Below are 14536 nucleotides of genomic sequence, written 5' to 3' on the forward strand. Positions count from 1 at the left end.
GAAGGCTTCATCTTCTCGAGATAGTCAGTTGGAGAATCTGACTGACGATTCACCTTCGAATCCGAAGACAGAGGTTTCTTCTTTGTCTGGACCCAATGTCGATTGGCTCTGGGAACAATACTGTATTCCCAAGCAATTTTAGTTTTTTGCTCCTGATCTGGATAGTTGGGTAAACTCTCCTCCTTTGGATCAGGTCACATTTTATGTAGAGGACCTTCAGACCGGTCTTCGATTTTTGATTTTGAAGTTCATCTGGAATCTTCTTAACTATTTCCATCTTTGCCCCACTCAGCTAGCTCCGAACTCCATTCGACTGATTATCAGCTTTACTTTGTTGTGTCGTCTTATTCCGACCAACCATTGTCCTTCTCTTTTTCGAGCATTTTTTATCCTTCGTCCTCACCCCAAAGCCTAGGATTGGTGGTTTTTTAATCCGAGAAAGGGTCTTTCCTTTATTTCGATCTTCTATCGTCCATTCATGGGTGGAAGAATCAATTTTTTTTAATTTTTTCTTCATCTTCTTGGGGCTTTCCTGCATCCTGGGGTGATTTGAGAACCGGCCCCAATGAACATAGTCGGGTTGACATCATTGATCGAGAGAATTTTCTCCAACTTAAAGATATAGAAGTCCCAGCGCAGCGAGAGCTGATGATAGAGCAGGCTCTCTATGATGCCGAATTTAGTTCGATAACTTCTTTAGGTATAATATAGTCAGTCGCTTTGTTTTTCATTTGCTTCTGAATTTTGTACTGAACTTCTGTTTTTTGATTATAGCTATATGGTTGACAGCATGAGTTTCAGCTATCAATTTTCATCTGCATGCTGCTAGAAAGAGAGCAGCGACCAACACAGAATCATCCCAAATGGTGAAGAAAAGTTAGGCTGATCCTGGGTTGGTACCGATGAGGGAGGCTGACATTCCATCGGTGATAGCTCCCAGCACTTAGCTGGTTATTGCATTGTTAGCTCTGACAAACTTCCTTCTACTGAAGTGCCATCAGTCAGAGTACAGATGGTGAGGGATGAAGATACCACACCAGACCATTAGTAGCTCCATCAGTCGAGGTTCGGACCAATTCTGTAATCGCGGCCGAACCAGAACAATCTGCTACTGTGCAAGCCATTCCTCAAGTGGTGCACTCTCGAGTGCAGTTGAGCACCGACTTTATGACGGTTTCTAGCGAACGACCGCCGACTAGGGAGCGAGAAAAGGTGTCGGCTACTTCCACCGATAATGGATTGTCAGTGGGTCTCCCCACCCTCTTTGACATCAGAATTTTGATCGATGAGTCAACTTTGGCCAACCCGATATTGACGAATTGACTCATCGAGGTAGCTCTTCTCTCGACTGACAGGGAGAGTAGAAAAGATCGGACAGTATTTGAGATGTTTTCTTTTTTTTATCCGATGATGCATGGGGTAAGTTAACAATATTTTTCTCTTTTTTTTTATCTGACTTGACTTGTCTTTTCTTTTCAGCTGGCACACGATATATATGCTCTAGAGAGCGGATATCAAAAATTCACTGAGCTTCGTTGGGCATGGATAGACAAGGTCGTGTCACCAACATTGAAAAATCTGCTACCATCGAACAACTTCAAGCAACAGCTGAATGGGAGAAGATGCTTCAGAAAGAGATCTCTCGTGTGATGGTCGAAGCAATCTCTAGAGCTGAATTAGGGTTAGCTCAATAGAACATCGCATCCCTAGAATCTCAAATCAAAAGTAAGAATCATTCAATCAATCGGCTTAGGAGAGAGAGGGATGAATGCATCGAAGAACTCGAGGCAGAACACGGAAGGCATCGAGTCACTTAGGAGAGGTTGGCACTGACCGATGCAGAGTCAGCCTTTGCCAAAGAAGAAGCTGAATCGGTGAAAGATACTCTAAGTTTGGCCATCGAGAATTTCAAAGAATCACAAAAATACAAGAATGAAATTCTCGATGGTGGATTCACCTCCTACTATGTCGGATATGAAGATGATAGAGATACAGTCATAAAATTATATCTGAACTTGGATCTGAATAGCATCGTTCCCCCTAGTTCGAGAGAAGAGGTTGCTGAGGAGGCCACCACACTGAATGCAGGCACCAACTGCACCAAAATCTACTCCAACCATCAAAGTTATACCGGAGCAAGGTGAAGAAGAAGCTGACTGGTGATCGGTGTAATATATATATATTTTTTTTGTAATCGGATGATAAGTCCAACTTTGTAATTGGATCTTGGGTCCAATTTTGTAATATCTTTTTCAATGAATGAAAAAAAAAAATTAAGTATGGAATCCTTTTTAAACTTATGCTATCAATGTCGTTGAGTAATAGTTGGATTACTGATCATCTATCGATGAATTGAATGTCGATCAATAATCGTAGTAGAGTTTGTCCGTTAGTCAGGTATCAGCCGACTTAGCTTGTATACTTTTTAGGTATTTGATAGACGGTGATAAGTCAAATATCCTTCGACTGACCGTAATCAAGTCGGTGTATTTTCTACTTGATCGAGATCGGTCGGCATAATATTCTCCTGAGCTAAAGCTAGGTTGACATGAGTAGTCACTTGACTTAAATCGATTTTTACAATAAAAGATCGAGATATAGTCGGTACAAGCTGATCGATTATTTATTGATGCTGTCGTTCGACTTAAGTTAGTTTTTACAGTAAAAAATCGAGATATAATCGATAAAAATTGACTGTTCATTTATTGATTTGATGCCTTTTTATAGATAACTTGTAGATGATTGAAGCTTTCACGATTTTGAATCTCAACATTTCATTCCAAATATATCATATATATGAATAATTTTATTAATAGTACATCTTCAAATTATCGGCATTCCAAATCCGAGGGATAGTCATCTCATCGAGGGTTTCTAGTCGATATGCACCTGGACGAAGTGTCTCGATTACTTTGTAGGGTCCTTTCTAGTTTGGAGATAATTTTTTTTGATCCAAAGACTTTGAAACTTCTACTTTTTTTAAGACCAAGTCTTCTAGACAAAAGACCTTCGGTTTGAGTTTTGCAATTTAATACTGGGCTATTCTCTATCGAAATACTGTCATCCAAATTTGAGCTTGCTGTCGAACTTCTAAAAGTAAATCTAGATTGATTCTTCGATATTTAAAATTGCTCGACTCATTATATTGTTCAACTCTTACTGATGGCAATTTGATCTCAAATGGAATCATCGCCTCAATTCTATAAGCTAGGTTGAATGATGATTCTCCTGTCGGCATACGAGGAGTTATTCGATATGCCTATAAGACCAGATATAACTCTTTCACCCAAAAGCCTTTAGCTTCATTCAATTTGATCTTAAGACCATGTAAAATTGTTCGATTTGTTACTTCCATTTTATCGTTGGATTGTGGATGACCGACTGAGATGAGCTTGTGCATAACATAAAATTTCGTACAAAACTCTTTGAAATTTTGATTGTCGAATTATCGACTATTGTCGGTGATGATGGTGTGTGGTAGATCAAATTTACATATGATTGATTTCTGAATGAAGTCTTCCATCTTACTTTCAATGATTTTTGCCAAGGATTCAGCTTATATCCATTTGGTGAAGTAATCAATGGCAACCACTATAAATTTTTTCTAATCGGATGTCAGAGGAAAAGGATCAAATATATCGATTCTTCGTTGTGCGAAGGACTATGGTGTAACAATTGATGTCAGCTGGCTGACCGGTTGATTCATATGTTAGCATACTTCTGACATGATTCACGTCTTTGGACAAGTTCAGCTGCATCTTTGTTCATGGTAAGTCAATAATATCCTTGTCGTAAAACTTTATAAGCCAATAATTTGTCCTCCAAATGATTTTCACAAATTTCTTCATGAACTTCTCGGAGTGCATAGTCGGCATCTGTTGGTCTCAAACACTTTAGTAAGGGAAGAGAGAATAATCTTTTATAGAGTTATTCATTTATTAAAATATATTGCGAGGCCATCCACCATAGTTATTTGGCTTCTGAAGGATCTGCAGGTAAAGTTCCATCAGTTAAATACTGGATGATCGGGTCTATCCAGCTTGATTTATCATTGATTTGTAGTACTTCTTTGACTTTGACAATACTCGGTTGTTCAAGATATTCAATGAACATCTGATCAAGTGAACTGAATAAAGTAGTTGCGAGTCGAAAAAGTACATCAGCTCGAGCATTCTCTGCTCTTGAAATGTAAGAAATCTCAAAATATTTCAAAATCGATATAAGATCTTTCACTTTCTAAATATACTTCATCATAACAGGGTCTCGGACTTCAAACTTGTCCTTAATTTGCCCGGTAATCAATTGTAAGTTGGTGAAAACCTTTAAGTTATTGATGTTAAGTTCTTTGACAATCTTCAAGCCGGCTAGGAGAGCTTTATACTTGGCTTGATTATTAGAGACTTTAAAATTGAATCGAAGGACATATTCAGTTACGATCCCTTCGAAATTGATGAGAATGAGACCGGCTCCACTGCCTTATGTGTTGGATGCTCCATCAATATATAGCACCTAAACCGATGCTAGGTCAGCCTCAAGAGTTTCAATTTACTTCAATTTGTCGTCGAGCTCATCCTTAGGATTATTGTTGGATATAGTGCACTCAACGATAAAATCGATCAAAATTTGTGCCTTCATTGACGGTCACAGATGATATTGAATATCAAACTCACTGAGTTTTATTATTCATTTTACAATTCGACTTAAAGTATCAGATCGGTATAGAATTGCCTTCAGCAGTTGATCTGTCAAGATTGGATATGTCTGGAAGTATGGACAAAATTATTGTGATGATATGATCAGAGCATAGATCATCTTTTTTGCTCTTGAATATCATATTTCAGTATTATGAAGTACCTTGCTGGTGTAATAAATCAGCTGTTGAATTCGATTTTCATCCCTTGAATAAGTACCAAACTAACCATCTCTGCTAAAGTCACCAGATAAAGATACAATATTTCTTCCACTTTTGATTTTATGAGTAATGGTGGAGATGTCAAATATTTCTTTAGATCCTCGAAGGACCGTCGATACTTATTTGACCATGAAAAGTCTTTTGCTTGTCTCAAATTTTGAAGAAAGGTAAACATCTTTCTGTCGATCTTGAAATGAATCGGCTGAGTGCGGCGATCTTTCCAATGAGTTGTTGTATTTCTTTTTTAAAGCTTGGATGCTTCATATTGATGATAGCTTTTATTTTCTTGAGATTAGCTTCAATTACTCGTTGCGATACGAGAAATTCAAAATTTTTTTTGAAAGTTACTCCGAATGTATACTAAGTTAGATTTAATTTCATTTAATATCGTCAAAGTATGTCGAAGGCTTCTTTCAAATCCCAAACATGATCAAAAGTTTGAAAATTTTTCACTAGCATATCATCAACATAGACTTTCATATTACGTCCAATTTATACTTTGAACAGTTTGTTGACCAGCCGTTGATAAGTAGCTCCAACATTCTTTAAACCGAATGGCATAACTTGATAACAGTAGATACCTTGTCAGTTATGAAGGTAGTGTGTTCCTCATCTTCGGGTGCCATCCGAATCTGATTGTAGCCCGCGAAGGCATCCATAAAGCTCAAAAGTCGATGTTCCGAAGTTGTATTAACTAGTTGGTCGATCTTTGATAAAAGAATGTCCTTCGGACAAGCTTCATTTAAATTTATGTAGTCAATGCAGATTTTTTATTTTTCATTGGTTTTTCTCACCATCACTATATTGGCGAGCCAATCGGGATAATTAGCTTCTTTGATGAAGCTAGCCGTGAGGAGCTTGTCGACTTCTTCGTCGATGATCTTCTGCCTTTCAGGAGCAAAAGATTTTTTTTCTGTCTTGCTGGCCTAACTTTAGGATCAATGTTCAGTCGATGAGTTATTATTTTTGAAAAAATTTCTGATATATCGGTTGTCGATCAAGTAAAAATATCGACGTTTGCTCTTAGTAGATTCACCAGTTGTTGTAGCTCTGGATCAGATAATTACGATCTAATTTAGATCATTTTCTCAAGATTTTCTTCTTTTAATGGGATAGAAACTAATTACTTGGCTGGTTCATCCCTTTCTTATTTTCTCTTTGGTCCAACTTATCAATGGATAAAGAATCTTCAGATTGATTATTTTTCGTGGAGATCAAGAAGCAATGTCAAGCAAGTTGTTGATCTTCATATATTTTTTTGACTATATTTTTTATTGAGAATCGGACCAATAAATGATATGTTGATACTACTGCTCTCAAAGCATTAAGTCCAGATCATCTAAGTATGGCGTTGTAAGCCGAGAGGACTCGGACGATTGTGAATGTCAGGAGAGAGATACTTTATTATGGCTCTGTTTCTATGATTAGTGGGAGAGTAATTTTTTCTTCTGTGATAATTGCATATCCGATAAAACTGACTAATGACATTGAGACTCTTTTGAGTCCATCAGTTGGTAGTCGCATTTGAGAGAAAGTTGAGTAAAAGAGAACATCAGTAGAGCTTTCATTATCGGCTAAAATTTTTTTTACATCATAGTTTGTTATCGTCGTCAAGACGATGACAGCATCATCATGGAGAGTTTACATTCTTCGAACATCATCTTTCGAAAAAGAGATTACATTGTTAAGTCATCATTTCTTTACTGACTCTTTTTCGAAAGTTATCCCCCAGTCCTTCGATCACCCAGAGATCATATTGATTACTCTCGTCATTGATCGATTATTGATCATTTTCTCAACTTATGACTGAGGCTGTTGGTCGGTGGGAGGTTGAGTCGGACGATCTCATCAAAATTTTTCGAGATAGTCACATTAGATCAGGGCTTCTATTTTACCTCTGAATTGAATGCATTGTTCGGTATCGTGACCGTGATCATGATGAAACTGACAATACTTCTTTTTGTCATGATTTTTTGGTGGCACTTTCATCGACGGAGGATGTCGAAGATACTCCTCTCCTTAAATTTTCATTAAGATCTGTACATGGGGAGCAGAAAGAGGAGTATACGAGTCATACCTGCTGCCATAGTTGTTTGGTCTTGGATTCCATCGATGGGGTAAAGCTCCCTTATTGATCGTTGACTGATTTGGTTTGATCGAAGCTTCACTTTTCTTTTATTTCTTTTTCTGACCTTTTCTTTCTGTCTGGCTTGGTCAGAAGTGCCCTCATTTGCATGAATATACTTATATGCGTGCTCCATAAGTTTAGCATAGGTCCGGAGGAGAGGCTTATCCAGAGAGTAGATGAATTTGGATCTTATCAGATCTCTCTTCATGGTCGAGATGGCCATATCTTCATTGAGGTCTCTGACCTCAAGTATGACTGTGTTGAAGCGAGCCATAAAATCTCTCAATATCTCTGTCTCACCTTGCTTGATGGAGAAGAGACTGTCCGATGTTTGTAGCACCTTTCGGTCAGTGCTAAAATAGGCCACAAAAAAATGCTCGAGCTGCTTGAAAAAATTTATGCTCTCCGATTGAAGCCCAGAATACCAAGCTCGAGCAGCCTTCCGAATAGTTATCGAAAAGCCAATACATAGGAGGGCGTCGGTGGCCTCTTGGATCATCATGAGAGCCTTGTAACTCTCTAAATGATCAATTGGATCGATGGAGCCATCATATGGCTCCATCTGCAGTATCTTGAATCGAGACAGGATCAGCTTGTCCAAGATACGCTGAGAGAGAGGTGGGGCAGCGTGGAAGTTAAGATCGTTGGAAGACTTTCGATCTTTTATCTAGAGTCGAGTAAGTTGACGGTTTATTTCTTTGAATTTACGCTCGTAGTCATCAAGCCGTCATTGTTGAAAAAATTTTGGGATAGAATTCCCTGAAGAATTTAAGGATGAAAAAGCAAAAGGTACACGTTGTCTCTTTTCCTTCTTGATACTATATACACGAGAAGGAGAGGGAGATCGTTACGAAGGATGAGCGGCATAATGAGAATGCCGAGAAAATGATTGCTCGACTCTGTGAGAGCATCTAGATGGTCATCGTTCTGGAGATGAATAGGGTAAGCACTGTGGAGGACGGCGACTGTGCCTGGATGGCACTGAATGAGCCATCGACTCCTTTTCCGATGGTTGCTATTGTTGCTGTGTCTGTTGTTGTTGGAGACTGTATACCGCCTCTGTCAACACCTTCATTTGTTGTATTAGAGCAGCAATTAGTGCGTCTGTAGTGATTACAGGATGCGAAGAGCTGGGCTCTGCTAATGGAGGTGGAGGAGGGAGATCTTTTCGACGAAAAAATTGCCTCGCGGATCTTGTAGAATTATTTTGAGCTCTGATCTTTACAATGATTGCTTGTATTTCCTTCCTAACTGGTGCGCCAATCTATTGCGGTTAATCTCTTGTTACGTCCGTTACCGATGAAGAGCACCTGCAAAATGAAGTCCACACTAATCAAAAATATATCTGGCAATGACCCTCCGATGCTTAAGTCAGTGAGGAGTGATGAATAGCAAATAAGTGTTTAAAGAAGCAGAGTTTCAGCCCTCAAGAGTCCTTACCCAATGTTGTTCATTTATCTCTTTTTATAGACAAGTTATTGATAACCGTTTGCAACGGTTAGGCACATGGGTCTCACTTATCTTGGAATTATGTGATCGTGGGATGGGTGATTATATCCACCACTGATCATGTTCTAGGCATTATGTGCTTTCTGTGTTAGCAGTTTCTGGTTTGCCGACTATATGTCGGTAGTCTGAAAATGTCGACTGTATGTCGGCAATTGAGGAAGTCCGAATGATCATCGATTGGCAACTCTGATATGCCGACGGTCATCGGTCTGAAATTAGTCGAGTTATCATAGTTAGAGTTTGCTAAGAATGGTTGAGGATAGCTGACTGTCAGTCGGCCCATCGATTGATAGTTGGTAGTTCATGCTAATCAGGCCGATTGAAAATCAAAATCGGAGAGTCGGCTGAATTATCCCAACAATGAGGTTTGTGTCAGGCCATCCAAGCCAAATATTTGAGGTCAACTTGATCTAAACTCGACCAAGCTCATTTATTTCCATCTCTAATATAACATGAGGGCTTTTGCATTCAAAAGAGCAATCTTTTTTTCTGAAAAATAATTGACATCTAAGACAATGATAGTGAAAATCATATTCACCTCTCAAAGATGATCACAAAGTGTTGGGGGGTAATACGTTGGCCACTACAAACTAATGAAAGTTGGGATCTTTGATTTTGTCTAATATGATGTACCCTAAGTACTGTTTAAATTTCATTGATGACTGGTCTGGAAGTTCACCGACTAAGCATTCCAAAGAAATGCCTATGAGAGAAAAAGATTGAGATAATACTAAGATTGTTGGAGGGAGGTATCCCATTATAGTCGGGGCTCACCTTCGCTAACCACTTGACGGAATTGATCCCCCCAGGGGTTCGGCATCGCTTTGTCTGCTTCGATCTCCACAGCAAACACCACCAAAAGATACGAACTCTTAGCCACCCACTTTGAAGAACGATTAAGGATTGGATGAATGATCTCTACCTAGAGCTCAGACTGAGAAACACTAAACGATCTCCTGAGTGGACCTGTTGGGCTCCATTGTCTAGTCGAGTCACTCCATCTATCAATCGCACACTATGTTGCATCACCATCCCTTCCACAGCTGCATGTCGAGAAAATTTATGACCGTTGTTAGAGATATTTAAACACCTCACATAATTCCATGTGATGGACCACGATCGTAATGATCCCTTGTCCTCTCACCCTTGACTTTAATCCTCTCTTTTTGCAAAACTATAGCCCTAGCCAAAACTGCAGCACCAATCTCCAACTCGACCATGACTTCCAATGCCTTAATTGATCCATACATTAGCCAGTCCCTCCCCCCCAACAAAGTGACATACAGGCACCAGGCATTGAGCCAAGGAAGGCCCGACTATCTTCGAAGATTTTAAATCAATCCTTATGTCTAATCAGTCTTTGAATCATATACTATTACAAATTATCATGCATCAGGAGGCTCATCTTTTTTCGGACCTCGTGTGGTGGGCTAAACCGACCCTTAGGTTGCACTGAGCCCTACTTGTTCGACCCCCCATTGACTTCAAATGGTCTGCTTTGAAGGATATTTTAGCCTTCTTCCTAGCCACCGACCTCTACCACAGTCAACCAATGGGTAGATTGGTCCGGGCAGGCCGATCGATCCTTTCGGTCAATACATTCGACGACAAGGACATTCATAAGCTCTTAAGCTTTGGCATGTTGAACAATGACCCTTTATCTAAAATATGGGTCAAGATGTGCCAATTATAATTTTTGTCTGTATTAGTCAAGTCAGGATACACCCTTTCATGCCATTATCCCACTTGCAACCCATGCACTGGATAGACTCACATCACCTGGCCTTCTTTGACTGACTACATGCCGCACAGCTCCGCATGATGGGATAGTCGGAATGACTTTCTGTCCCTCCTCGCTTGACTTTAGTTTCCTCCTATTAATGGAAAAGCAGAGAGGGCTCTCGGGGAATGCGCGAACAATGACCCATTTGAATATCAGGCTCGAGATCAGAGGAAGCTTAGTTTTGGTGTTATCCCTAAGGAATTTGAGCCGATCCTCACTCCTAATCGAACCTTGGGTCTTTCACTATCATAACCTATCACTCTGAAGAAGATGACCCCTATCATACCCCTTTCGAATAGGATCTCTTAAAAAGTCTTCCGATACCCACATTCCTACTCATGGGCAGATTCGGACCAACAGGTCGATCCCCCTCCTGGCCGGCGCTCTCCATCTAATAGTAAGGACCTCTGTTGGCCTCTAGACTTCAGCGTTAGGGGAAAGATAGGACATCAGATAATGGAACATGTTGAAAGATCAATCATGATTCTTGTCCAAATATGTCAAGTCAGGATACGTTACCGCCATTTTACTCACCGCCCACGCGCCTATTAAGTCTGCATCATGTCACCTTCTTGCCAGCTGTACGCTGGCTAGAGATCCACTTGCCATCTGACATGATCTATATGGTCCATCACATCATCAATCTTCTTATAAGTAGAGGTAAAGAGAAAATTTCCAGATATGCGCGCATGTGCCCATCATATTATGCCCTCTTGCGATTTTTTTTCTTTTTTTTGTTGGTCAAATTTCTGATTTGATTGTCGGAGAATCTTGTTGGAGCAATTTCAATCGAAACTTATTTTGCAGAAATTGTTTCGGTGATTGCTTCGGTGGTCTTCAGTCTGCTCCAGTCATATCATCAAAAATTTGCCGCAACATAAAATATGGTTGTCACGGCCTTCCTCTAGGTGGTAAGCATGGAGCAACGTATCCAACGACTTTTGGGGTTTCATCAGTCCAAGAGACGGACAATCTCAAAATGTAATAAATAACCCAACATCCAAATCTTCGTATTGAAAACCTTGCCAATAATTTTATCGCCCAAATGCAGCTGCAAACTTTGCAAGGTCCATAAGGACAAATTGACGGAGCCACATCCGAAGTAGTTACCGGTTAGCGCAAGATCATCATAATGGTGCCGGGAGATCCTACGCTCTCTACTCGCAGCAGCGGTCGGGACCCGACACTGCGTCCCCTCGTGCCATCCATCGGTCATTCACGCGGAAAGGGCGAGAAGTACACCGAGACCGTTCACGTAGGGAAAAACCACCGCGCTCCTCCCAAGTCTCCCCGACCCAGCAAGAAACCAAAACAGCCATCAGTCCATCGCTTCCTTTTCAACCTCGCTTTCCCACCTTTTTCCCCTCTGATCTCCGGCGTCGAACACCTAAATCCCCACTCCTCCCCGCCCCGATCCGATTGCCGGCGAACACCCCCCGGAGAAAGACGGCGGGCCTCCGACCCCTTGCGCGCCTCGGCGTCGTCGTCATCCTCTGATGGGAAGCGGGAGAGGCGGCGGCGTGGCTGATCTCGCCGGACGCGGCAGCTGAGATGCGGCGGGATCCGTCGGGAATCCCCTCGTTCCTCGACGGCGGCCGTCCGACCCAGGAGTTCGAGAGCCCGGGCCCCCTGCTTTTTCTCTCTTTGCTCTTCCTCCAGGGTGGAGGGATGGATCTGTCCCGGGTCGGCGAGAAGCTCCTCAGCTCCGTTCGCTCGGCCAGATCTCTCGGTCTCCTGCCCCCGGCGTCCGATCGTCCGGAGGTAAGCTGCTTCTTTCTCCGTTGCTTGGGCATTTGTTTCGTCCTTGATCGGGTGATATGCGCAGAAGTGAGGATTTCGTCTCGGTCTTTACTCACCAGTGAAAGAGTGGGGCTTGTTTGTCAAAGTTTCTAACTTCTTGGAAAACCAGTGCTGGGCAAAAGAAAAATCTGGTTCTTTATGAAGTGAAATACCCTAAATCGATACCAAAATCTTTGATCGATGAGCCATGGCTCAGTTTAATCTTGGGGGATCTGGTCCCCAACAATTCATGGTCCAGTCATCCCGTATCAATCATCTCAAATGTGCATCATGAAGACCACTTACCACTTTTATTTGCATGGATCTGCCAGCGGCTGGCCGCTAACCAGAATCATAGGACCACTTAAAAAATTTCAGAAATTTACGGTGAAAAAATTAGACACTTGATATTTGCTGTTGATATCATGATATTGCATGATAATTGGTATTGGAGCCATCAACTGCTGAAAGCACTGTATCTTGTTAAGGAAGGACGTGTCAAAGTATCAACCTTAGATGACTTCCGTAATCATCAGCATGAATAGTTTTCCATGCATCAGATTGTCATTCCTTGAGCTCTTCTTATAGTTGCTTGGATTGCTTACCTCTCACTAACTAACACATTAAGAGTGTGCATTTGTTGGTCATGGATTGGTGGACTGCAAAGTTTAGAGTCCTTCTAATACACCTGACCAGGGGTTGCCATTTTAGTTTCTTTCTGAGAAAGCAAATAATGGGCAGGGTAGCAAACCTTCTGTTCTGTTTCAAGGGAAAAAGAAGGGTGCTTTGCTAGGATTTTGTTGTCTGTTCCCTTCTTCATCCAATTTAACAAGAGGGTATGGTAATGGCCATAATATTGAGCTTGAGCAGCATGTGGATTGGAACTTATCTGAAGTATTCAAGTTTTGGGGATTTTCTAGTCTTTCAGGCTGGGGTGGGGGTGGGGGTGGGGTGGAGGGAGGACTAGTGGATCAGTGCCCCCTATATGAAGAAAACTCGTAAATAGTCTTGTTAATCTAATTTGGCAGACTTGCAAAACAATTTTATTGCTTGGTGGAAGGAGGTAGGCATTGAGGTTTACCTTTCTTTTCTTTCTTTTTCCCCTTGAGGTGACTGATAGGTGTAAAATTACGACCTTGTTGAGGAGAAGTTTAGGGAGTTGAACAATTTTGGAGGCAAACTTTAGTGGGAATGTGGCTGGATTGCACTTTGTTGTTTAAGTTTGCCAATACAAATTAAGTTCTTAAAGGAGGTGTTTTGTTGCAGTCATAAACATCTTTATAAAGTTTTTGGAGTTTTTTTCTTGTATATTTTGTTTTATTTTATTTTTTGTTGGAGGGAGGGGAAGGGGTGTTATGCAAAAGAATTGTGGAAGTGTTAGTGGGGGAAGGGGCGTGTTTGGGTGTTGGATTCATAGATAATGGTAGAAAAGGGACTAAAGGTACAAAACCAAAGAAGGTCCTTCTAAGTTTGCTCCATGTAAGTAAGACTCTCATACCATGCCCTTTGCCCTTCTACTAAAAACATCATCAAGTATCCTCGAGTGTTATTAGGAAACCGGGGTTTATAGATTAACCAATTGAGATAGAACAAGTCTTGCCCTTATGAGTATTTATATTGAATTTGATGTTAAGGAGATGCTATAGATTGGCCATCATTTTCATAATGGAGACATAAAAGGGCTTGGCAGATTATGAAAGGAGACCTATAGTTAGTAAGAGATGGGAGGCGTATTACCACTTCAACGAAAGATTCTTAGTCTCACCAATGGTGTCATGAAACCTATGGAAAGCTAGAAAAGAACAGTGTTCCAATGAGGAAGGAGGATAAAGACCACAGGCCCCAAGTAATAAGAATCTCTCTACTAAAACCAGTGAGGGACAAAAAGCTAAGTGCATGAACTTATGGGGGGGACTCGATAGCTGAGTGTGAAACGAGCAAGTAAATTTTATTATCTGACCATTTACTAATGGGACACTCTATTTGTGTTAGTATGATGGACCTAGAATGCTTCAAGAGTTTTAGCAAAAGACTCTCTAGAAGCATGCTAATTGGAGAAATTCCTTGGACTTCATATTGACTGGGGAATGCTAGCATTTAGGTGAAAAGGTCACTCTTAGTAAACAGAAACTTCTATCTAGGGCAGCATGAACACTTTGGAGACTTGGCCTTTTACCTGCTTTTGAAGTATTTTTTTGTTCGCTCTCTTTTTTTTAATATCCAATTTCTTGTATCCACACCCACGTCCACTCCCCCATCTCACTCCCTCTTTTGACAAGGGTCATCATTAGATTGGGACTTCAAAGGGAGATTCAAGTGGTTTGTGGATACTAGAGGAAAAAGTGGTGGTTAGAAGAATGAATTTTTTAAAGAGTAGGGATGGCCAAAGGGAGTTGATCCATTTGAGAAGAATTTCTTGGAGGTT

At 40.9% G+C, this 14536-nt stretch overlaps 1 protein-coding gene across 1 annotated transcript in view; it reads left to right on the forward strand.

Moving 5' to 3' along the window:
- The first annotated feature begins 11630 nt into the window (after positions 1-11630).
- LOC105042925 (uncharacterized) overlaps positions 11631-14536 on the forward strand; it is a 55667-nt gene continuing 52761 nt past the window's right edge. Inside the window, 1 exon segment of the mRNA XM_010920294.4 lies at positions 11631-12093. Within this exon segment, the coding sequence (XP_010918596.2) occupies positions 11884-12093 (210 nt within the window). The 5' untranslated portion in view covers positions 11631-11883.

The sequence above is a fragment of the Elaeis guineensis genome, chromosome 4 (assembly GCF_000442705.2).
Source record: "Elaeis guineensis isolate ETL-2024a chromosome 4, EG11, whole genome shotgun sequence".
NCBI classification, from domain to species: domain Eukaryota; kingdom Viridiplantae; phylum Streptophyta; class Magnoliopsida; order Arecales; family Arecaceae; genus Elaeis; species Elaeis guineensis.